The sequence below is a fragment of the Rhinoderma darwinii genome, chromosome 3 (genome assembly GCF_050947455.1).
Source record: "Rhinoderma darwinii isolate aRhiDar2 chromosome 3, aRhiDar2.hap1, whole genome shotgun sequence".
NCBI lineage: Eukaryota > Metazoa > Chordata > Amphibia > Anura > Rhinodermatidae > Rhinoderma > Rhinoderma darwinii.
Window position 1 is genome coordinate 163,060,484 of NC_134689.1, and position 26,163 is coordinate 163,086,646.

The 26,163-nt window shown below is 44.3% G+C and overlaps 1 protein-coding gene across 3 annotated transcripts; it reads right to left on the bottom strand.

The window, feature by feature from the left end:
- Positions 1-1,705: 1,705 nt before the first annotated feature.
- BBS10 (Bardet-Biedl syndrome 10) lies at positions 1,706-14,609 on the bottom strand. 3 transcript variants are annotated; one of them, XM_075856994.1, is made up of 3 exons: positions 14,521-14,609; positions 13,341-13,543; positions 1,706-3,752 (listed from the first exon to the last, which is right to left on the bottom strand). In XM_075856994.1, the coding sequence occupies exons 1-3, from the start codon at positions 14,530-14,532 to the stop codon at positions 1,931-1,933; spliced, it is 2,037 nt and encodes a 678-aa protein (XP_075713109.1). In that variant the 5' UTR covers positions 14,533-14,609; the 3' UTR covers positions 1,706-1,930. The 3 variants fall into 3 exon arrangements, with proteins under 3 accessions (XP_075713109.1, XP_075713111.1, XP_075713110.1); XM_075856996.1 differs by having other exon boundaries at positions 13,504-13,543; positions 14,521-14,552; XM_075856995.1 differs by having other exon boundaries at positions 14,414-14,548.
- Between the last annotated feature and the right edge of the window lie 11,554 nt (positions 14,610-26,163).

Below are 26,163 nucleotides of genomic sequence, written 5' to 3' on the forward strand. Positions count from 1 at the left end.
TTAATCCTGGTACCATATTTTTGGAAATAACATCTGCAAGTCATCACCTGTTGCTATTAGAGACTACTCCAAGGACGCGACCCGGGGATTACCTGCACAAAGTTCATACCCCTGTGAGGGGCCTTTTAGGGTGAAAAATTGTAAAAGCCCTTAAGACTCCGACACCTGGTTTAGCCCTAGCCATATCAAATTGTGACACAGTGGGTCCATGCTCCTGCAAAACAAAACAAAAAAGGGACGACCTTTTTAATTAATTTGTGATCATAAAATAATCTCTCTGCTAAACAGATATTGCTTATTACAAGAAATAATTGATGAAATACCGGTATACACCTTTTAGCCATATCATTAAATTATGGAATATATTAGGGGGCAGGTGAACAGTAAGTTCTTGAAGCTGATGTGTTGGAAGCAGGAAAGAAATGGGTAAGTGTAAACTGATATGATTAGATGACTGGTTCAGAGCATCTCCAAAACTCAGTCTTGTGAAGTGTTCCTGGTATGCAGTGGAAACTAATTCCCAAAAGTGGTCCAATGATAGACAACTAGTGTACCAGCGACAGGGCCATTCGCACCCATGGCTTATTGTTCAATACCACAGAAGAGCTATTGTATCACAAATTGCTGAAAAAGTTAAATCTGGCTTTGATAGAAAGTTATCATGACACACATTGCATCACAATTTGGTGCATTTGGGGCATCATAGCAGTAGACCAGTTAGAGTGCCTATGCAGACCCCTGTACACCACCGAAAGCTACAATGGGCACGTGAGCATCAGAACTGGACAATGGGGCAATGGAAGAAGGTGGCCTAGTCTGATGAATCCCATTTTTTCTTACATCATGTGGACGTTTGCTGTCTGTGCATTGCTTATCTGGGGAAGAGGGCACAAGGATCTACTATGGGAAGGCAAACTGGCAGAGGCAGTGTGATGCTCTGGGCAATATTCAGCTGGGTAACCTTGGATCCTGGCATTTATGTGGAGGTTACTTTGAAATGTACCACCTACCTAAACATTGTTGCAGACCAAGTACGCCCCTTCAGGTAACAGTGTTCCCTAATGGCGGTGGCCTCTTTCAGCAGGATAATACACCCTGCCACACTGCAAAAATTGTTCAGGAATGGTTTGAGGAACATGCATGCCATGAATAAGGACACAGACGTGTCAGAAACGCGTAGGCACATTTGAACAGGGCTTACTGCTATCCTTCACCTAACATTCATTCCTGTACTCTGCCACAGAACTACTCCATATAGTTCTATCATTTTTATCTTTGTTATACCAATAAAATTGGAACAGGAGTTCCTTTTTAACGCACACCCAGCGCTGGATCTTGGTTCTGTTTTTTTCTTCTTCCTATGGTTTGAGGAACATAACAAAGAGTTCAAAATGTTGACTTGCCCTCCAAATTCCCCAGAACTCAATCTGATTGAGTATCTGTGGGATGTGCTGGAAAAACAAGTCCGAGCCAGGTGGTTTGTTATGGCTGAGTTGTGTTATACAAGTTACTGTAAAGGAAAATAAATTTCTCAAGATGTCCTTCAGACTCCTTGATGAATAGCACCTGTTCAGGCCTTACCAGTAGGTGACACTGCTGGATCCCCATTTCCTTGCTGAGACCAGCGAGGGTACTTACTATACTGCAGAAGGGTAGTTTTCCCTGTTTTTTGGATAGAACAGCAAGGAGAAGGCGCAGGGGACTTCTAGTCTCCCTGTTGGGAGTTTTTAATAAACATTTGAAATACACTGTATATGTACAAAGAATATTTTCACTAATTTTCCATTAACAATTTCCTTACTGGGTTAGGTGTCAGTTTTAAAATCTATTGAGGTAGTAGGTATCTGATAACTTTAGGTATGCAGTATAACTAAGATGCATAAACATGCATTATTGACAACTATCAATGATACGACACCAACATCGATCATCAGTGATCATCGTCTCCATCAGTTTCTTCAGTCTCAGTGCTTTGTCTCTTTTTAACTCCAACAATCAAGTCTATGGTAACGAGCTGACTAATGCATTGGAGCACAGAAGCTAGCAATTGGTACTTACAGGAAACAGGTTCAAGACCTGTCTCCGCTAGATTTAGTGAAGCTATGCTTTTTATTTTTTTGGTACATTGTAAATAATCTAGTGGGAAGTGGATCTTTCCTGTCTTTGTTTTGTAGATTTGCCTGGGAATACATAAAAGAGCATTTCCAAACACTGTACATATAGATGCCAGTTCTACATCCTGGCATGTCTTGGCAAACTTGTGAAGGTGATCTTTCAGCAAAAGTTCAAAAGCTCCAGCCCCTGGAAATACTAGACCAACGTTTGCAAATGTTACAGCACTTGTTAGCATAGAAATATTAGTAGCGTTGCCATTGATTATAAATGGTTCTTTATGCGGTTTTCTTTCCCCATCATTGAAACACATACTGCGTAGGTCCACACATCTATAGGATGAACTTAAACTTGCTGAGCACCCTCCAGAGGTAGATGGATCCTTTTCCTCCGAGCGTGTGAGCTGCATATGGAAGGCTTGGTCATTATTTTCTTGATGGCAATGACAGTCATTCTGGCACCCGTGACAAGTTACACTTTGTTCTTCAGTGAGCACGGTTTTATTTGGTAGACAACTGTCTACATTATTTATTGGCTGTTCCCGAACAGCATTAAATGGTTGGAATAACTGTGTTAGCATCTTAAAAGCACCATGAAAGGAGGAAACAAGTTGCTCAGTCAAGCCTTTCACAGGGCCACACAACACAAGGCTGTGCAGCTTGAAGGCCAATGAACTCTGTAAAACAAGATGCACATACTTTTTGCAACCAATCACAACGGGTTTACAACTTGCCACCGGAAAAGTTTCAGTCAAAAGAATATGATCGAAAGGTCCAGACACCGGGGTTACTCCAGTGACCATGCAAAGAAGATCAATCTCCTCTGATGGTAAGCAATCTACTATAGATATTTCACATAGTTTTGCATAGTAAAGTACAATCTCTTGCTGTTTAATACTTGAAAATACTATCTTGATATCTTTATTTTGCAATTGTTTCAAAACCTTTTCGGTTCTCTGTCTCAGATATAGCTGGGATTGCTGTAGCTGAACATCTGATGAGACAACAAAACCTATGTCTGCTTCAGAGAGACATTGGTTGATCTGCTCATTTACAATCAGCGCTTTTACTCCCCCCTCTGCTGGACAGTACACAGAAAAGGTCCGGTGAAGTATTAGGCCGGGTAATATCCTGGAATTATCTACTGGAAGTCCTGGAACTTCTGTAAGCAGTTCAGAGAAATATTTGCTCACTAAACGGACCACGTTGGGAATGTCCTCAGTGCGCAGGAAACTATTATAAAGGTATTCACAGGCAAGACTACTAATGAACTCTTGGATGTTACATCCAATTCTTCCCCTGAAATATGTATCTATTGTTTGCTGCATAGAAGCTCTGCACAGAGAAATATTTTCTTCCATAAATGAGAAAACTGAAAGAAAACATGGACTCAGGTGCTCTGCTATAATGTGATCCAGAACTCCACTTTGGAAGGCCAACAGCATATTGCTTAATCTTCTTAATGCATGACCTTGCCTTTGATACGGGTTCTTCACTGTTGCGTTCCCAGATAAAAGCAGACCTTCATTTTTATCAGCGGTTGCCCGGAGCTCTCGGAGGACAGAACATAGGAGCAGAACAAAGGATTTCACACCATCACCAGTAATACTGTAATGCCTGGAGGCAGAGTTCACGATCATTCTAAAGAAAAACAAAACCATGCCAATGATTAACTACAGCGGTGGATCATTTATTTATGTAGAAAGTACGTCAAGGGTGTTCTCACTATTAACCTCATTTTTAAAGCGGCAAGAAAGTTTTCTAAGTAGCGATTTTATATTTAAAATATATGGAATTACCAGGGTGAGCCAGCTCTTGAATGTGAAATAGTAGGCTTTACCATTGCCCATTGAGCTTCATTTATTTATGTTTGTATCTGTTTTTGGTGAAACAAAACGTAGAAAGAATGGATCACCATAATGCTACTGAGATTCTGCTACTGAGATTTGAAGAAGAGGTACAGTGATCGGGTGAGCGCCTCTGCCCCTTTGTTTCAGCGATCAGTGGGGATCTCCGTGCTCGGATCCCCACCGATCAAAACTTTTGACATGTCACTATGACGTAAAAAGTTTGCTGAAACGACAGTTACTCTTTAAAGGAAAGGTGTCACAAATTTTTTTTTCTTATTCATTTATGTGTTTTTATTTAATAACATTTTATATGTACGTTATTTATTTTTCACATGAAATGTTTTTTTTTTATTAATACTTTTTTCATTTACTGGGGGCTGCCATGTTTTATTTCATCTGTGTATGTGTCTCTAAACGACACATACACAGATGGAATATGGCAGCTACAGGGAATAGGACATAACGAATGGGACCCATTCATTACATCCTCTGCTTCTGCCATCTCGCTCTGTACTGTACATGCGCAGTTCAGAGCGACCCAGCATAGAAGCTGGTTTGTAGGGAGAAAGGCGGAGCCATTTTGTACAAGACTGGCTGCAGGTAAGGTGTATGTGTCTGCGCGTGTGTCTGGGGGGATTTGTGTATGTGTGGAGCGGTTGCATGTTTGTGGGGGTTTGTGTGGGGGGGGTGGAGGCGCTCGACGTAGCAGAAGTGCTCACCGGATTACGTTTTCGGGGGTTTGTTTGTGGGGGGGGGGCGCTCAACGCAGGAGCGGTGCTCACTGCTGTTCCTTCAAAACAGCTGATTGGCGGCTATGAAGGATCAGCAGCACACGAGCACCACTTATCCTTCACAGCCACTAAACCGCGATGAGCACCGCTGCTTTGTCCAATGCCCCCCCACATGTGCGTGCGTGGTTTTGTGTGTGGGGGTCTGTGTGTGGCACGGTTGCATGTTTGGGGGGTTAGTGTGTGTGTGTGTGTGTGGGAGTGGCTCGGCGGAGAAGCGGTACTCGCCGCTGTTCCTTCAAAACAGCTGATTGGCGGCTGTTTTGAAGGATCAGCGGCGAGCACCGCTGCTCCGTCGTTCCTGCTCCTACTCTGAACCACTGTGTAACTACATGGCGATTCACAGTAACAGCAAGGAATGCTAACTTTTATTTTTTTTGTTTTGCACCTTCCACTGGACCGTTTGGACTACGTCGTAGATTTGTTGGATTACATCGATGATCTACTTTTTTTTAACATTTTAAATAAAATGGTGGAAGAGGGTTGTGTGGGGGAGTTTTTAATTCAATAAAAAAATATTTTCTTATGTGTTTTTTTTAATACTTTATTAGCGTCTTAGTAATGGCAGTTGTCTGAATGACGACGTACATTACTAAGGAGGGGCTTAGTGTTAGCCAGTAAAAAAAGCTGCAACTAACCCATTATTACCCCGGTACCCACCGCCACCAGGGGTATCGGGAAGAGCCGGGTACGATTCAGTAGCTGACCAGCTGTAGTGATGGTCAGGTACTGGGGCGGCCACAGGCTGGTATTATTAGGCTGGGAAGGGCCTAATAAAATGAAGGGGGGAACCCGTTGTTTTTTTTTAAATTAAGTTGACGAAAACCACACGATGTCCCCCCCCCCCATTTTTATAACCAGCCAGATACAATAAAACAGCCGCAGCCTATCATTACCAGGGTGGGAAGGGCCACTGTTTTTGGCCCTTCCCAGCCTAATAATACCAGCCTGCGGCTGCCCCAGTGCCCGATCGTTATTACAGATGGTCAGGTACTGGATCGTACCTGGCTCTTCCTGGATACCGGGGTAATAATGGGGGTTAGTTCCAGCCTCTTTCCTGGCTAACACTAAGCCCCATCTTAGTAATGGACATCGTCAAACAGACAACTGCCATTACTAAGGTATTCAAAAACAGAGATATAACTCCCTGCTCACACAGCTTGTTGGCGATGATTTTGATGTGGAAATCACGTCGGAATCAGCGCAGTAAAACCCCCGAAAATCTCCCAGAATTTATTTTAATGGGAGGCAGAGGCGTTTTTTCCCCGGTTGGCTTTTGACCGCTCACGGGGAAAAGAAAGCAGCGTTTCCTTTCTTGCGGCCTTCGCCTCTGACCTTCCATTGAAATCTTTTCTGAGGCGTTTTTGGCCATGGTTCTTGCATTAACTTCAATGGCCACGGACGACAACTGCCGCGAAAACAGCGGAGAAAAAGTTCTGGCAGTGTAAAATCGTCTTCAAAATACCTAAAGGAATTCTGAGGCCCCCTTTTTTTTACTGCCTGCAATAAAAACTCTGTGTGAACAGGGCCTAAGGGTGTATTCACACCTTAGGGCATTTTCACACGACGCTCCAAAAAAAAAAAAACACGTGTAGATGTGTAAAATACACCAGCGTTTCTTGTGAAGCGCCTTTTAAAATACAGGCGGTTTTTACGTGTTTGACTCATTTTGCGTCATTAGGAGGCCCATTGACTATGGGAAGATTTGGCGCGCTTTACGTGCCAAACAATTGACAAGACGCTTCTTTTTTTCCCGCAACCCGTTTTTTAAAAAAAAGCTTGCATAAAAATAGTGTTGTATGCACTAAAGGCGCGCTTTCCCTTTGATCTAAATGGGTAATTTAATTAAATGTTTTTTGACGCGTCTTTCAAGGGGCTTTTTGCACATTTTTCGGCACGTAATTATTAGTCCCATAGACTATGGGAACATTTGGCGCATTTTACGTGCCAAAGAATTGACAACACTTTTTTTTCCCGCAACACGGTTTTTACTTAATCAAGCGTTTGGCGTGTTTTTCGGCGCTTAAAATTAGTCAAAAACACAGTAAAATACACGCCGTGTGAACCTGTCAACTGAAAAGTCATTCACCACAGGGGCTTCCCGCTTGATTCATCATTCTTAGCCTTTTGGTTTGTCCTGTAGCTTCTGCCAGCTGCCATTTGTAAAATCACTCCCAAAATTGGAGCTGGACACTGCTTAGCAATTTGAAGACACCTTTTCCTGGCTTGTAGCCAAAAATAGGGATGGGTGTGAGTCTCCCTCCTACATGTACAGAAGCTGTAAGTCAGGCTGCTCTGCTTGATTCACCTTGATGTAATTCTGGGAAGTGCTCGCTATGGTGGCCAACATAGGAAAACATGTCAAATTATTATTTAATTTTTAATACTTTCCACCTTGTGGAAGAAAAAAAATTACAGCAAACAAAAACTTTAAAAATATAATAAAAATAAGTAACTTACTTAAAAAAATGATTTTATTTGGCGACACATTCCTTTTAACAAATTGTTTTTCTGTTTGTTTGCGGTCTGTGGAAATACTTATTGCTGGCTGATGAGAAAAAGTCAGTATTTTATGTATTTCTATTATAAACAAAAAAATGGAGACAGATGATTTTTAACCCCTTAGCCCTTATTCACACAACAGGGTTTCCCGGCCGGGTGATGGCCGTTCATAAATCGGCCGTCACCCGGCTGCAGTAGGAACAATAGACCCCTAATGGGGCTATTCACACGACCGATTTTTTGACGGCCCGGGAAACCTGGCCATCAAAAAAAGGGACATGCCCTATTTTCGGCCGTTTACCCGGCCGCCCGGCTCCCATAGAAGTCTATGGGGCCGGGTAATACACGGCCATCACCGGAATGTGTCCCGAGTGACGGCCGTGTCTTCCGTCGCTCGCGCTCTCCCTCCTCCTCCTTCTCACAATGCAGAGTGCATGTGAGGAGGAGGAGGGTCTTTTTTTGCTCCCTGTAGGAGTCGGAATCCCCAATCCCCGGCCGGGGATTGGGGATTCCGCTACAGGAGAAGTGCGTGACTACACTGTCCATATATGGACACAGCAAAGTCACTCACTTCTGCAGTGGAATCCCCGACTCTATGGCCGGGGATTCCGCTACAGGAGAAGTGCGTGACTACACTGTCCATATATGGACACAGCGATGTCACTCACTTCTGCAGCGGAATCCCCGACTCTATGGCCGAGGATTCCGCTACAGGAGAAGTGAGTGACTACACTGTCCATATATGGACACAGCGACGTCACTCACTTCTGAAGCGGAATCCCCGACTCTATGGCCAGGGATTCCGCTACAGGAGAAGTGAGCGACTACCCTGTCCATATGTGGACACAGCGATGTCACTCACTTCTGCAGCGGAATCCCCGACTCTATGGCCGAGGATTCCGCTACAGGAGAAGTGAGTGACTACACTGTCCATATATGGACACAGCGACATCACTCACTTCTGAAGCGGAATCCCCGACTCCATGGCCGGGGATTCCGCTACAGGAGAAGTGAGTGACTACCCTGTCCATATGTGGACACAGTGACATCACTCACTTCAGAAGCGGAATCCCCGACCCTGTGGCAGGGAATTCCGCTACAGGAGAAGTGAGTGACTACACAGTAAATATATGGACACAGTGACGTCACTCACTTCAGAAGTGGAATCCCTGACCCTGTGGCCGGGGATTCCTCTCCAGGAGAAGTCAGTGACTAAACTGTCCATATATGGACATTGAAGTCAGTGACTTCTCCTGGAAGGGGGGGGGGGGATGGGTGCAACCTACAGGGGGCTGTGTGGCATCACCTACAGGGGACTTGGTGGCATCACCTACAGGGGACTTGGTGGCATCACCTACAGGGGACTTGGTGGCATCACCTACAGGGGACTTGGTGGCATCAACTACAGGGGACTTGGTGGCATCACCTACAGGGGACTTGGTGGCATCACCTACAGGGGGCAGGGTGGCATCACCTACAGGGGGCAGGGTGGCATCACCTACAGGGGGCAGGGTGGTATCACCCACAGGGGACTGGGTGGCATTACCCACAGGGAGCTGGGTGGCATTACCTACAGGGGGCTGGGTGGCATTACCTACAGGGGGCAGGGTGGCATTACCTACAGGGGGCAGGGTGGCATTACCTACAGGGGACTTGGTGGCATTACCTGCAGGGGGCTGGGTGGCATTACCTGCAGGGGGCAGGGTGGCATTACCTGCAGGGGGCAGGGTGGCATTACCTGCAGGGGGCAGGGTGGCATTACCAAAAGGGGGCTGGGTGGCATTACCAAAAGGGGGCTGGGTGGCATTATCTACAGAGAGCTGTGTGTGGCAACAAATTTAAATGAAATTCATCCGATTTTAAAACGGACAGGGAAAAAAACGGATGCAAAACGGGTCAAAATCGGCCGTTAAAAACGGCAACACGGCCCGGAACGGAATCGGAACGGATGCAAACCGGCCAGGAAAAACGGCCGATTTTATCGGCCGACACTCGGACCCTCTCGTGTGAATGAGGCCTTAAGGACATGTTGATTTTTGTTTTTGTTTATTATCGTCACATTTCAAGACCAATAACATTTTCCGTCTACATAGCCATATGAGGGCGTGATTTTTGCGGGACAAGTTGCATTTTTTAATATCATTATTTTGGGAAACATTTAATGTATTGTATAACGTTCAGAATTTTTTTTGATGGACGGGTTTAAAAAAAAAATTTACCATGTTTTTTTGGGTTTTGATTTTACGGCGTTCACCATGCAGTATAAATTCTGGCAATACCAAATTTATATAGTTTTATATAAGTGACATGTATTTTCGCTATATTCTGAGTGTCATAACTTTTTCAATTTGACTGTAGATGGAGCTATGTGAGGGCTTGCTTTTTTTGCAGAATGAGTTGCTGTTTCCATTGGTACTTTTTAGGGATACATACAACTTTTTGATAGTTTTTTTATTCCGTTTTTTGGAATAAACAAAAAACAGCAATTGTTGCATTAAATATTTTTTTTTTATGGCATCCACTGTGTGGGTTAAAGAACATGATAATTTTATAGTTCGGGTGATATCAATTATGTGTAACGCTGATAGGCAACCTAACAGGTCAACTAAGATGCCAGACCTGGGGGCTGCAATCGCAAACCATCGGCACCCCACGATTGCATTGTGGTTGATGGGATGACAGAGGGAGCCCCCTCCCTGTGTCTAACTACTTAGATGCAGCGGTCAAAGCATTAAACATTTAAAGGGTTAAACAGCTGGTGTATTTATGTAAATGTACGTTATGGGGCGGAAAGGGGTTAAAGTGTTTACTCATAGCAAACATCGATGGCATATCAATAACAGTAATACCTAACTAGGGCTGGGCAATTAATAGAAAAATAATCAAAATCGAAATTTAGCGCAATTAATGGATGTCATCTTGCAAATTTCGGTTTCATCAATTGCTTTTTTCCCCCGTTTAAACTGTATCTACATCTTCAGGATGTAGATACAGTTGAATCCAATAGTAGAGCAGGAGACCGTAAGGTCCCTGCTCTACCATTCACTATATATCGCCGGCGTGAGGCAGCTACATCATGGCGATTGTCTGCGCCGCGCTGCACAACCAGAGGAGCAGAGGGATCTACTCCACTCGTGGTTGGAATGGGTTAGGTGAGCATGTATATTAATATTTTTATCAGGCTCTATTGGGGGCAGCTATAGGGCCATTATACTGTGTGGGGAGGCACTATAGGGGCATTATACTGTGCGGGGGCACTATGGCGCATTATACTGTGTGGGGGCAGTGTCAGGGGTATATTATATACAGTAGTATACAGCAGGCTCAGGGAATAAATATAAATTCAATGGTGTAGCATGCAAATAGGGGTGTGGCATGCAAAAAGGGGTGTGGCCTAAATAATCGTTATGGAGGTTACATCTTCAATTAATCGTGATTTTGATATAGGTCATAATTGCCCAGCCCTATACCCAACATTTTTTTACATGAAGGCACCCAAGGAAAACATTTTACCATCCTGAGAAACCCCAAAATAACATGGATTAGCCATTTCTATCAGACAGGAAAGGGGCACACAGAACCCCAATGCATGGACAAGATGTACACACTTCTAATATTTCCTTCTATACTGCTGTTTAAAGAGGCTCTGTCACCACATTGTGCAACCCCTATCTGCTATTGCAGCAGATCGGCGCTGCAATGTAGATTACAGTAACGTTTTTATTTTTAAAAAACGAGCATTTTTGGCCAAGTTATGACCATTTTCGTATTTATGCAAATGAGGCTTGCAAAAGTACAACTGGGCGTGTTGAAAAGTAAAAGTACAACTGGGCGTGTATTATGTGCGTACATCGGGGCGTGTTTACTACTTTTACTAGCTGGGCTTTCTGAAGAGAAGTATCATCCACTTCTCTTCACAACGCCCAGCTTCTGGCAGTGCAGATCTGTGACGTCACTCACAGGTCCTGCATCGTGTCGGCACCAGAGGCTACAGATGATTCTGCAGCAGCATAGGCGTTTGCAGGTAAGTCGATGTAGCTACTTACCTGCAAACGCTGATGCTGCTGCAGAATCAACTGTAGCCTCTGCTGCCGACACGATGCAGGACCTGTGAGTGACGTCACAGATCTGCACTGCCAGAAGCTGGGCGTTGTGAAGAGAAGTGGATGACACTTCTATACACAACGCCCAGCTAGTAATAGTAGTAAACACGCCCAGATGTAACACACATAATACACGCCCAGTTGTACTTTTACTTTTCAACACGCCCAGTTGTACTTTTGCAAGCCTCATTTGCATAAATACGAAAATGGTCATAACTTGGCCAAAAATGCTCGTTTTTAAAAATAAAAACGTTACTGTAATCTACATTGCAGCGCCGATCTGCTGCAATAGCAGATAGGGGCTGCAAAATCTGGTGACAGAGCCTCTCTAACAAAACATTGGGCCATATTTACAGCAATTGCATTACACTTATCTCTTGTCTTGAATGTTTTATCCACCCCATTTTAAGCATTGTTCAACAAACTGAAGACCAACCCACCATTCACTGCATTTAATGGGGTGTTCTAGTTCAGAAAACTCATTTTTATACACCCTATTAAGGAATTCTGAGATAATAGAGGGGGGTCCCGTTCTGGATTCTCGTCACCAGAGTGGAGAGCAGGTACAAAAATGTCTCTTGCTCTGGAGGACCTGTCCTGTATTACACCGATAACAGATCACATTGATGTGAATGCTTACATGTGTCCTGTGGTGGCGCTCCAGGGAAATTAAACACCCGGTTTCCATATGGATTACCGCTTTTCGATGATGGTCCCAGAAGGGGGATACTTTAAGATCAGCTTATTGTCAAGGGACACTTTTAACAAGTAGTGATTGTGCAAAGCTAACAACCCATTTCAAGTAAAACTTTCTGCCTGGGAGCCCTTGACTAGGATGTAGAGAACTCTGGTTCAGAAACACTGCGGGAGGATATTTTCTACAATGGAGATAGTTGATAGACAATGTGCCAGGTCATGTGACTAAATGACGCAGCAGAATCAGGGTCACGGGACCCAGCACCATGATTCATCCATGGTTAGCTCATAGATATAGTGCAACACAAAGCTTTGTATGGGCTAGAACTACTCATTTGGATAACCATTTGCCTTCATCACTTGCACATTTATTTCACTTTGTTAGGGGGCACTAACTAATCTTCTATTTTGCATTTTACTGTTGTCGGTGGTGACTGCCTCCATATTGGTCGTGCACTCCTTCCAAGGCTGCTGGGCAGTACCCTTACATCACCCACAGTGTGGTGGTGGTGGGGGGGGGGGGGGGGGACACGGCGACAGCCATGTGATTAGCTGGATCACACACCCCTCCCTTCACTCTGGTAGATTTCCCCTCTCTCTCCCGGTGAGGATCATGACATCACAGTCAAGACCGCTGTGTTGACATCAGGAGCTAGGTGGCTTCAGAGTGAGCACTGTGTCACCCAGCTTTTTGGGGGCTCACAATCTGTGCATGCTCTCTACCGGGGAAGGGAGGAGAAATAGGCGGCTGCAGGGGTGGAGCAAAGTGTAGCTGGGAGCGCAGCAGGATGACTTGGAGCATCGGCAAAGTGACCTGGGAGGATGAGGCTTCCCCTCATTGAATCCTAATGCTCTGACAGGAACTCTGGGGAAGCTCCGGTGATGTAGCTATCTATAGATGGACAGTTATGTCATTGGAGCTTCCCTGGGCCAAGATAAAAACTAGCTGGAGTCCCCAACAGAGGATCAGGATTCAGAGATCAATCTCTCTCCCGATGCCCTGTCCTGGGAGGTTGCGTTGCTAGAAAGTAAGGCAGCAGATCCCCAAAACGCTTGTGGGGGCATTTGTTGCGAAGTTTCCCCACCAAGCACAGGGGGAGGATACAGATTGATCTGATTGTGCAAAGATCGAGTAGTAGAGAGGGGCAGGTGATATATAGGCTACGTCTGCCGGAGTATGCCTATACAGTGGGATATTTTGACGCCTTCTGTCGAAGGTATACGCTGGGAGTCCTCCCGACATGTACCACCGACAGAAGGCTAATAATGTGATGAAACATGCCGGAGTACCTTGCAATAGGGTGACCCAATAAAAGACACTCCAGTATTCTCCTTCCATCTTTAGTAATGAGAAGATCACCAGTGGATTTAAGAAACAGAACTTGTCCTCCTTCAGGGCCAAAGCAGCCATGAAAAATATTTTCTAATGGTTCTGCCACTTGCAGGATTTTACCAATATCTAGAAGTTCCGTGTGTCTTTGCATTCGTGCGACCTATCAAAAAGAATAAATGTAATGTTCAAGACACGTAATGTCCTCTAAACAACACATGAGATAAATGTATTAGATCTACTATACGGTCTTTATATGTAATCTGCGCATACACAAGGTAGACCAGATAGCCAATAACCGTCAGACTATCGACTATTATTATTATCATCATCATCATCAGATCCATCATCTCCTGCGACACTGGAAATTGCAGATTGCCACTCTTTTTAACCCTTTAAGGCTGAGTTCACATGTTGTGGATTTTCAACACAGATTTTACCTTTCGAAATGCGAAAGGGCGAGATCCGTGTGAAATCTGCTACGTGCGACATACACCATTTGCCATATTTTAGAGCAGAAAGTAACATTGGCAGTGACCCTGTGCTGGCTCATAAAGTTTTATTAGTTACCATGTCAAGAAAGCGTGTAATACTAGAAGAAACACTGGTGTGTATGCCCAGGAAAGACAACGCTCCCCGGGTCACGCATGAACCGAAGACTGGCCATCACTAAAACCAGAAGATTCAAGTCCAATACTGAAGTGTGAGAATAGTAACAGCCCCCCCTCCCTACACAAAGATCACGAGCTCTATAGGGATGTCCTTGACAGAGCTTTGGACTGACGATCTAGTGTTAACGGATCTGAACAAGATGTCAACCATGACAAGAAGCCCTGAATGCTCCCAGAGCGGCGCTCATCCCTCCCTTCACACTTCAGTAAATGGCAATTCTCCCAGTCTGGTCGGTAGTAATGCTCATTCTAGATGAAAGAACATGATTCCTTCAGACCCTAAGATGGCAGACTGTCAGTAATAGAATTAATACACTGAGGGAGAGAATGCATTATTGTTTAATAGCAATAAGGACACATACAGCGTTAATGATGCTGTATTCCCCCAGATACCGCGGCGCCCACAAAACATACAGCTCCTGAGTGGTGGCAGCGGCGAGCGACTACAATACAACTCCGTCATAGTCACCTCTCCAGCCATTTTATGATCCAGATTGAGTCTCTCTCCGTCGCCATAGCAACCACTAACCGGAAAGACCCCGCAGCAACCAATGAGGAAGCTGCTTTCATCTTCTAAAATGACCTCGATCACATGATGGTCACATGACAGTGTACCATGTGACCGCACATTGGCGAGCTTATAAGAGGGAGATTCGAATACGGAAAAATAATGTCACTTTGTAAAATGAGGCGATAGGTAGGTCTGTGGAAGCTGCAGAATATGAGGGGTGTCAGGGCGGTGCGCGGTATTGTGCCATGTGTGTTATGGGTTCCTGGGTGTGACACATATTAGCGAGAGGGAGGGGGGCTGAGAGGTCTGTGACAGGATTTGGAAGTGTGTAACGTATGAGGTTACCGGGGAATGGGGGCTACTGAGAGGTGTATAAAAGAAATGGTGCTGTGTAATGTATGTGAGGCGTCAGGAGCCCCTGATGTCACTGTCCATATATGACCAGTGACGTCAGAGGCTCCTCCAGTCCGTGAATTCCCAGCTACAGCGCTTTCAATGCTCTGGCCAGGGACTCCGTAGTTGAAAGTCCCTGACATCACTGGACAGTGACCTCAGGGGCTTCCCAAGGGCCGGAAAACTCCTGACATCACTGTCCATGTATGTACAGTAATGTCGGGAGCTTCCTGCCATACGTTAAACATATATATCTGACGCATGCCATACAGGGGCCTCTGTCACCCATAGGCTCCCATGTTAAATGTAGACCGCATGTTACATAGTTACATAGTACAGCTGAAAAAAGACACATGTCCATCATGTTATACTTTTATTTTTTTTGCGGGATTCCTCCGGATGTAATAGTGTAGTCTAGTAAGTTATTCCATCCTCTAAAAAAAAAAAAAAGATATAACGACGTATACCAGCACGACAGGGGCCAAAAGGATAAACTTTTGGCCTCCATCAGGCTAATGGAGCCTCATGGACACAATAACATGTATGTTGGGAGCTAGATTTGATCGCAAACAGCCCAATCCTGCGTGTCTCCTGCTGTCACTGAACCCGTCAGTCCCGCTGACCTGACGGATACAGGTTTCAGCGCCAGACTCCCCTCTTATTCCTGGTACCTATTAGGTTTCCACTGTCCTTCGTAGTCCCAGCACGGCTCCCCTCCCATTCTTAAACTACATTACACCAGCATAGCTCTTCACTCCTCGACACCAGACATGCTCCCCTCTCCATACCACCCTCCTTGACATCTCAGTGGCAGTCCGCAGGCTCCCTTAAGGGCTCAGCAATCGCACGGTCTGGTCAGTGCAGCATGGCGTCTGCTGCACTCTCCTCCCTCCTTTCCCCAATGATGCGGCGTAATGCTGGCAACTTTGCTCAAAATTGTGGTCTTTATTCGGATTAGGGGTGGTCTGTTTATAGAGGTGTAGCTTCCACAGATTATAACGGGGGGGGGGGGGGGTGGTCTTCTGTAGAACGTAGGTATAAATGTTACATATGCACTTTACACACACTGAACTTTTATTTTTAGGATGTGTGATGAATCTAATTTTGTGCTTGGGTATAATTTTATCCAGGAATATACATTTTGATTAATTTTTTTAAAATGAAAAATTCCACTGACAATTTACCAGGTGTCTTCTTTGACAAAATATAGAAGTATGAGAGTTTAGTGTGATTTATTTATTTTGTAATTTAGGTTTAATTTGAACCTGTGCAGTTTGGTAAATGTCCTGGCTACCAGTGGTGCAAAATGTTCAAAATCCCCTGGTAGCAAAGGATTAAAGTCACTCAGCTCTTCCATAAGATCCATATTACTACCATAGTTTCCAACTGTATGGAAAACTGACCGAAACCAATGACGCCTGATAAAATCTATTGACTTTAATGGGTGCCGTTGGGTTTCCCTCAATTTAAGACTATCAATCCAGAAGCGTTCCCTTTGTTTTAGTTGTTTAGTTACGTACGCCCCCTCTTAAGTGGAGGGACATGTTCTATAATCTGGAACCAAATCTGACTCTGATAATATCCATAGTCTCTAAAATGCTTGGCTACAGGAAGATCAAGTTGGCGAATGCGGACTGTGGCTTTTTGGTTGAAGATATGATCCTTAATACCTTTCGTTGTCTCCCCCACATAACACAACTAGATAAACCACATATGATTCATTGCAATCATATCGACCCTTAACGACCGCCCACCGTCTTGACATCAGGCGGGGCAGGTGCTTAGTTTACAGCGCCGTCTTTTGGCATCACTGTAGAAGAGGCTGGTGAGCGCTCATCCGCCAAGCAGGAGCTGTAACTTATAGCAGCCTGTTAAATACGGTGACGTGATCAAAGACCGGGGAATCCCTCTGCAGTCAGCACTGGGGACCTAGAAAGGCCCCCAGGGCTTTCTGTTCAGTTTGCCTGCTGTTGGGGAACAGAGGGAGCCACATAGGGTACACTATCAGCCCCCCGCAAGCTTTGGCGGGGTGCTGATGGTGCTATGGCAACCAAGAAGCCTTCGGCCGTTCACACAGTTTTTTGCAGGCAGAAAAATCTGCCTCAAAATTCCTTCGGGAATTTTGAGGCAGATTTTGACCTGCCTGCAATGTCTTGCGTCGTTTTTCGGCCGTGGTCATTGAGCGCCTGGGGCAAAAATCGCCGCTAAAAATGCTTTCTCTGCCTCCCATTGATTTCAATGGGAGATCAGATGCAGAACCACTGAAAGAAAGAGCACGCCACTTTTTTTTTTTTTCCTTGACGCCACCGCGGAAAAAACCCGCCTCCCATTGAAATCAAGAATCGCCCTGTTTTTATAATCAAGTCCTTTATAATTGGAAAAAAATAAATAAAAATTATACATAATAGGTATCGCCGTATTCAGAACGGCCTGAACTATAAAAATATCATGTTAATTTTACTGGACGGTGGACACTCTAAAAGCATAAATCAAAGAAAATAAGTTGTCATTCCTTTTTTTTTTTTGTCACCTCTAAAAAAAAAAAAAAAAAAAATGGAATAAAATTATCAAAAAGTCGCAAGTACCCCAAAATGGTAGCAATAAAAACTACAGTGCATCCCAAAAAAAACAAGCCCTCCCACAGAGATATCAACTGAAAAATCAAAAAGTTATGGCTCTCAGAAAATGGTGACACAAACTTTTTTTTTTTGAAGAGTATTTTTATTGTCGGGAAGTAATAAAACGTAAAAAGAACTATAAATAGTGCTAGAATTGAAGTTTTTTGGTTTCCTCGTCTCCCAAAAAAACGGAATAAAAGGCGATTTAAAAAAAAAAAATCAAAAAAAATAAAGTCGCATGTACCCAAAAATGGAACCAATAAAAATTACAGCTCGTTCCACAAAAAACGCACCCTCACACCGCTCCGTCAACGGTAAAATAACACGTTATGACTCTCAAAACACAATGATGCTAAATGACGGCCCAGACTAATTTTTTTAGGTCCAGTAGAATTTCACGAAGTACCCCACATCGTCATTTGCTGGACCCCACAGGTGGACCCCGTAGATGCAGCGGAGATGAGGAAACTTTAAGGCCTTGTGCGGCTTATAGGCCTAGTGAAGAAGTCAAAGATTAGGCAACACTGGAGCGCAGATATTTTGTACAATACCACGGATTTCCACATAGCCGTGTCCGATGGTACATAAAGCTGGTCGTGCATATTGGTTACTTGCTATCCCGATGTGCAGGTCAGTTGTGAACATTCCTTCTGTTTTAGTCTATGTTCACACGCTTAACAAAAAACGGCTGTAAATACGGAGTGGTTTTCAAGGGAAAATAGCCTCTGATTTTCAGCCGTTTTTTACGGCCATTTTTGGAGCATTTTTTTTCTATTGAGTCAATGAAAAATGGCTCCAAAAACGGCTCAAGAAGTGACACGCACTTCTTTTTACGAGGCTTTTTTTACGCGTCATTTTTTAAAAACGGACGCATAAAAAACGCCCCATGGGAACAGAACGCCATTTTTCTCTTTGAAGCGCCGAAATGGGTAGATGTTTAGAGGCATTCAGCCCCCAAATTTTTTGCCGTTTTTAGGGGCATTTACGGCCTGAAAAACGGCTGAAAATAGCCCGTGTGAACTTACCCTAAGAGGTAGTTATCAAGGCCCTGATATTTAGGCCTCATGCACACTTCCATCACCGTTTTCACGGCCATTTTTCACGGATCCGTGTGTCCGTGATTGGAACCGTGTGCTTCCCGTGTGTACTCCGTGTACAGTTCTGTGTTTCAGTTTCCGAGAGGAAACTGAAACCCGTTCACACTATGTACACGATATTGTGAGTGCCGCACATGCTATTCCCTATCCAGCTGTAAACACTGTCCAGGGTGCCGAAAGAGTTACTGCCGATCAGTGCAGCCCTTTAACTCTTTCAGCACCCTGGACAGAGACTACCGCTGGACAGGGAATACCATGCGCGGCGCTCACAATATAGATTATTGGTTTATTTTAAAAATGTGCAACAAAAAAATTAGTTACTACTTACCCAGAACTCCCTGCTTGCCTGCTTCTTCCTCAAGTCCGGCCTCCTCAGATGACGTTTCAGACCATGTGACCGCTGCAGCCAATCACAGGCTTCAGCGGTCACATGGACTGCTGCATCATCCAGGGAGGTCGGACTGGATGTTAGTGCATTCCAGCACAGATCAGCAGCCTCTTCTCTCTATCAGTGCTGACAGAGAGAAGGGGCTGCCGATTAGTGCAGTGCAGTATCTGTCTGTATGTGTACCTCTGCCTGCCCGGCCGTTGCTGGGCAACGGCTCCGTCACACACGGAAGGGAAAATGTAGGACATGCTCTACTTTTGTCACAACGGAACCGTCAAAAAAAACTGAAGTGTGCATGGCCCCATTGAAATGAATGGGTCAGGGTGCTAGCCGTCTGAAAAAACAGCTAGTACCCTGAAGAAAAAGACTGAAGTGGGCATGAAGCCTTAGGCCTCATGCACACGACCGTGATTTCCGGGTCGGCCGGCCACGTAGTGACAGCCTCGAGCCGCTCGCAAATCGCGGGCTGTGCACATGGCCGCGGCCATTATTTTCAATGAGCCTGGACCGCAGAACACGGCCGTAATAAGGCTTGCCCGTTCTTTCTGCCGTCTGGGCTCCGGGGCCATGCACGGACCGTGAAAACCACGGTCGTGTGCATGGCCCAATAGGAATGAATGGGGCCGCAATTCTCCAGTGGATTTTCGCAGGAATTGCGGTCGCAAAAGCACGTTCGTGTGCATGGGGCCTTAGGAACCCGGGAGGGCCCAAGCACGCCTGCCCCAAAACATCAATCAGGCTTTCTTATTATAGCAGTGCAACTCTTTCTCAGCAAAATCCCCCAAACTGCAAACAAGGGGAGGACCCAAAAAAGTGCAGAGTGTTTCTCGAAAAGGGTATAAAGACACCGTTCATCAGTGCGACATTTTATTATTCATTCACCCTATTATGACATCATCCTATTATGCCCTGATGTACTCTGCCCAGCTTACATATACCCTGATGTACTCTGCCCAGCTTACATATACCCTGATGTACTCCGCCCAGCTTACATATACCCTGATGTACTCTGCCCAGCTTACATATACCCTGATGTACTCTGCCCAGCTTACATATACCGTGATATGTAAGCTGTGCGGAGTACATCAGGGTATATGTACTCCGCACAGGTTACATATACCCTGATGTACTCCGCCCAGCTTACATATACCCTGATGTACTCCACCTAGCTCACATATACCGATGTACTCCGCACAGCTTACATATACCCTGCTGTACTAAACCCAGTTTACATAGGCCCTGATGTACTCCACCCAGCTTACATATACCCCGATGTACTCCGCCCAGCTTACATATACCCTGATGTACTCTGCCCAGCTCGCATATACCCTGATGTACTCCGCCCAGCTTACATGTACCCCCACAATATATGCTGAAACACCAGTAAAACCCCAAACAATACTGCTACCAAGCAAAATCTGCGCTCCAAAAGCCAAATGGCGGTCCTATGGCAGTTTATAACCACATATGGTGTATTACTGTATTCTGGAGAACCCGCTTAACAATTTATGGGGCATATGTCTCCAGTGGTACAAGCTGGACACAACATATTGGGCACTGACATAGTAGATCTGTGGAAAAATTGCAATTTTCAATCTGCAACATCCACTGTGCAAGAATTTCTGCAAAACACTTGCACTGTCAAAATGCTCACAATACCTCTAGATTAATTCCTTGAGGGATGTAGTTTCCAAAATGGGGTAATTTTTCCGTTTTCCACTGTACTGGTACCTTAGCTTAATGCAACATGATGTCAGAAAACTAATTTTGTAAAATCAAAAACCAAATGGCGCTCCTTCCCTTTACAGCCTTGCTGTGTGTCCAAATAGCAGTTTAGCACTACATATAGGGTATTGCCTTAGTCGTGAGAAATTGTGTAACAAATTTTGGGGTGCGTTTTAGACCCATATTCCTTGTAAAAATAAAAAATATTGCGCTAAACGTACATATTGGAAAAAATGTTCACGGCCCAATTCTAATAGGATCTATAAAAAACCTGTGGTGTGAAAATGTTCACTACACCCCTAATTTAATTCCTTGAGGGCTAAAGTCTCAAATGGGGTCACATCTTGGGAATTTCTACTGTACTGGTACCTCAGGATGGTCTGCGAATGTGACATGGCACCCAGAAACCAATTCCGCAAAATATGCGCTCAAAAAGCCAAATGGCACTCTTTCCCTTCTGAGCCCTGCCGTGTGTCCAAACAGCAGTTTGCAATCACATATGGGATTATGGCTGTACTCGGGAGAAAATGCTTTACAAACGTGGAGGTTCTTTTCTACTATAGTCCTTGTGAAAATGAAAGATTTCAAGCCAGAACTACATCTTACTGGTACATTTTTGTTATTTTCACGTCCCAATTCTAAGAAATTCATCAAAACACTGGAGTCAAAATGCTCAATTCAAATTCCTCAAGGGGTGTAGCTTGCCAAATGGAGTCACCCTTCATGGGTTTTCACTGTACGGGTACCTCAGGGGCTCTGTAAATGCAACATGGCTGTAATGAATCGGGGTAGGGAGACGACAGGTGAGCCCTAATCTACCCACAACTCAGTCTCTGCCTACTTGCACGGCCCGTCCTAAGCGACGGCGTACAACTGGGCAACGGTCCCTACGCTCAGTAAGTGCAAGACAGACAACACAAGACAAGGGCACACAGAAGCAAAGGGGAAGTAGGGGCAGTTGCCCACGGAAAACAGTGAGCAACAAGAGTGGTGAACGAGCCGAATCAAACCAGGAGACTACGTAGTAGCCAAAACAGAGCAGGAGAATAGTCAGGCAAGCCAGGGTCAAAAAGTTACAGCGGTCAATCAGGTAAATAGCAGGAATAGCAGAGCCAGGAAACCAGAGAATCACAGGCAAGGAACATGCTGCAATTGAGGGTATAAATAGACCCAAGGGCGGGAGCTAGAACCGTCAGGCCAGGCTGTGATAGGTTCTCCCTCTCCTCAGCCTGCAAGCCTGAGTGGTAACAGATCGCGTCACTCTAGCAGACCTTGGAGCTGATGAAGGCTGATTAACCCCGGGCGTCAACACAGAACCTGTGTCAGGCAAGCCCTTTACAATGGCGCCCAGGAATCAATCCAGGAAAATCTGTGCGCCAAAAGCCTAATGGTGCTCCTTCCCTTCTGAGCCCTGCACCCAAACAGCAGTTTATGACCACAAATGGGGTATTGCCATACTCTGGAGAAGTTGCTTTACAAATATTGGGGTGCTTTTTCTCATTTATGTGTTGAGAAAATGAAACATTTTGAGCTAAAGCTATGTCTTATTGGAAAAAATGTAATTTTCATTTTCACTGCCCAATTCTAATAAAATGTATAATATAGCTTCCAAAATTATTATTATTTTTTTTTTTAAAGTGTTTCCATTGTTTTGACACCACTAACCTGACATGGTGCCTAAAACAATCTAATAAAAAGGCCCCAAAATCCACTAGGTGCTCCTTCACTACTGAGGCCTGTTTTTCATACATATATATATATATATATATATATAATGCCACACACCTCCTGTATGCTACAAACCTCCTGTATATGCCACACCCCTCCCCTGTATACGATGCCACACACCTCCCTCTATAAACCACACAGCCTGACATGAATGCCCTACATACTCACCGACGCAGCACGGTCTTCACGGGATCTGCGGCGACGCGATGACACTCACCGACGCAGCTAGTCTTCACGCGTGGTCTCTCGTCTTCACGAGATCTGCTAAGGCGGCGCGATGACGTCATCGCATCGCCTTCGCAGAACCCCGGAAGACGAGAGACCACACCTGAAGAGGTCGGCGCTGCATTGGTGAGTGTCATCGCGTTGCCGATAGCCAGTAAGGAAACTAGAAGTTCCCTTGCCAATCCCCATGTCACAGATCCGTTTTTAACAGTTGTTACATGTATTGACAGCCGGTAAAAAACGGATCCATTAACTTCTATGGGAGGGGGACGTGAAAAATTGCCAAAAATAGGACGTCCTATTTTTTGACGCCCATTATTCACAGGCCGTTAAAACAACGGCCGCTTTTCACTGTCGTGTGAATGCCATGTAAAGTCCTACAAAAAGAAATGGACGTTAAAAAAAAAATGATGCAAACATAAAGTAGACATATGGGAAATGTTAACTAGTCACTATTTTTTGTGGTATTAGTGTCTGTCTTAGAAGCAGATATATTTAAACTGAGAAAAATGCAAATTTTTGAACATTATTGCTAAATTTTGGCATTTTTCACAAATAAACACTGAATGTATCGACCAACTTTTACCGCTGACAAAGTGTGACGAGAAAAAAAGTCTGAATCGCTTGGATAGGTGAAAGAATTCCAAAGTTATTACTACATAAAGTGACGCGTCAGATTTGAAAAATGGGGCTGTCGGGAAGTCTCAGGCTACATGCACACGTTGCGTATTTTGTGGCGGAAAATACGCATCAAAACCGCAGCTAATAGTGTGCTTTTCGGTGCGGTTTGATGCATTTTTTTGCACGTTTTCATGCTGTGGATTTTGGTGCGATTTTCCTCAGCAGTAGGCAGATACAATTCACAAGCGGAAACGCAAGATAAATTGACAAGCTGCAGATTTTAATATCCACACCGGAGGACAGTTTACCTGCAGAAAAATACTGCTGCATATACATATTTCCTGTAATCTCATTGACTATGCTGGTACTGTATTACACTCCGGTTTTGCCGCACGTAATCTGCATTGTGCGCATTGACCCTAAAAGTGGCTTGGGCAGGAAGGGGTTAACGTGTATGTTTTGTTGTTATTTCCTGTTTTGTAAAGTGTAGCTTTTTTTGTCGTAGCTTTGAAATAATAATAATAATAAAAATATTCTGCAGTAAACCTACCAGACAGGCATAACTTTGGCATACGTCCACCCCGAAAAAGCCTGTGTACAGTACTTGTCTATTTATATATTAAAATGGTTTTTTGTTATTAATTGGAACAGATAGTAGCACATGTAGTCACACCTATGTACTATATAAAGCAAAGGATAAAATGTGTTCTTCCTGTATCTCAATAGCACCACCTAGAGGAATCGCTTTGTCCATAAAGTTACAATATAATAGCTAGTATAGATCACACCACGCATGTTGCATGGGCCACGTGGTAATTGGAGAAATAACAAGGGATAATTAGAAAAGCGGTGTTTATTAGTGAAGTAGGAGCTGATGGTTCTGAGCTGCTTCAGCAATTTTACAGCCAGTAAAGAGACTGCAGGGAGCTGGTATCAGGGCTAGATCTTAGATGAGATGCCATTATAGGGTTTGCTCACCTGTAAATGACTCCTTTGATACAATTGTGGATTAAAACCCTGCAAAATTCATGGACACATTCTGGGCCCTAATGTCCAAGCCATTTTTTAGATTTTTCCATTGTCACATTCGAAGAGCTGTAACTTTTTTATTTTTGCGTCGGCATAGCTGTATAAGGTCTTGTTTTTTGCGGGACGACTTGCAGTTTTTATTGGTACCATTTGAGAGTAGATGCGACTTTTTGATCACTTTCTATCACATTTTTTTTAAGTCAGGATTAACAGAAAACAGCAATTTTTCCATTGTTTTTTATTTTATTTTTTACGGCGTTCACAGTGCGGGTTAAATAATGTAACAGCTTTATAGTCGGGGTCGTTACGGACGCGGCGATACCAAATATGTGTAACTTTTTTGCTTTATTGTAGTTTTTTTTAATAGTAAAGCAGTTTGTAAGGGGAAAAGCTGGGTTTTTCATTTTTTTTTTTTCACTTTTTTTTTTATTAACTTTATTAAACTTTTTTTACTTTTTTACTAGTCCCACTAGGGGACTTCCCTATATTCCGATCGCTATTATAATACACTGCAATACTTTTGTATTGCAGTGTATTACTGCCTGTCCGTTTAAAACGGACAGGCATCTGCTAGGTCATGCCTGCGGCATGATCTAGCAGGCATTCGCTGCAGGCAGACCTGGGGGTCTTTATTAGACCCCCGGCTGCCATAGAAGACACAGACACTCGGCGATTTTATCGCCGGGTGTCAGTGAGATGAGAGGGAGCTCCCTCCCTCTCTCCAAAACCATTCAGATGCGGTGCACGCTATTGTGCACCGCATCTGATGGGTTAAACAGGTGAGATCGATACTAATATCGATCTCACCCGGCAGAGCAGGGACGCCCCCAGCCCTCAGCTGCTTCTGGCAGCTGAGAGCAGGGAGATTTCACGGCTCCCTGCTCTGTTTACTTTATTCTACAGCAGCGACGTAGTTTGTCGGCGCTCTAGAATAAAGCCCACTAATGACCGCCGTAAAAAGACGTATCGGCGGTCATTAAGGGGTTAAAGGGGTTTTCCAGTCCCAAAAAATGTATTGCCTATTCTCAGGATAGGTCATCAATATCAGATAGGCGGGGGTCTGACTACTAGCACCCCCACTGATCTGCTGTGTTGAGGGAGCCACAGTGGTTGTACAAGCACTGCTTGCTTTTCATGATGGTCACTGACTCACCGACACACAGTGGTGGTTCACAGTATTACAGCCTTCTACCATTGAAGTGAATGAGAGTAGGCTGTAATACTGTGAACCGCTGCGACAAGTGTGTCGACGATAAACAGTGTGAGCAGCAAAGGAAATGAAGTGGAAGCAGCACTCCCGAGGATAGACCATACATTTTTTTAGGACTGGACAACCACTGTAACATCAGTTACTGCATCTAACTTGGGGCTCCATAAAACTTGTGTGCGCAGTCTCGTGAGCTCCACACTTCCGTTTCTTAGACATGAACTAGTTGTGTCTGCCTCAGGGATCCATTTGCAGATTGTAGAGTATGAACAAGGTTGTTCAACAAGTTGAACGCCGGGTAGCTGAGGTGACATCAGTGAGTGAGGAAGTAGCTAGCTTCTCCCACCTACTTGCCTTTTAATATAAATGAATATAGCTGGCTGTCTGGAATATAATTGTATACAAATAAAGGTAAGACCTAGCATTTTTATAAATGTATCAGTTCTCTAAATCCCTGGAAATACTCTTGGATCAAGTAGCACTTATTCCTTTATTCATATACTTTGTGATATAAGTTATGCTATTTATGTATTAAAAGTGCTATATAAGAACATACAAAACAGACACGTG

Bases quoted from the DNA above. Each gene is read 5' to 3' on its own strand.
- BBS10 (XM_075856994.1), bottom strand. The intron at 3,753-13,340 runs GTACTCCGGCAT...GTTTTTCTTTAG, and splicing joins TTGGGTCACCCTATTGCAAG to AATGATCGTGAACTCTGCCT.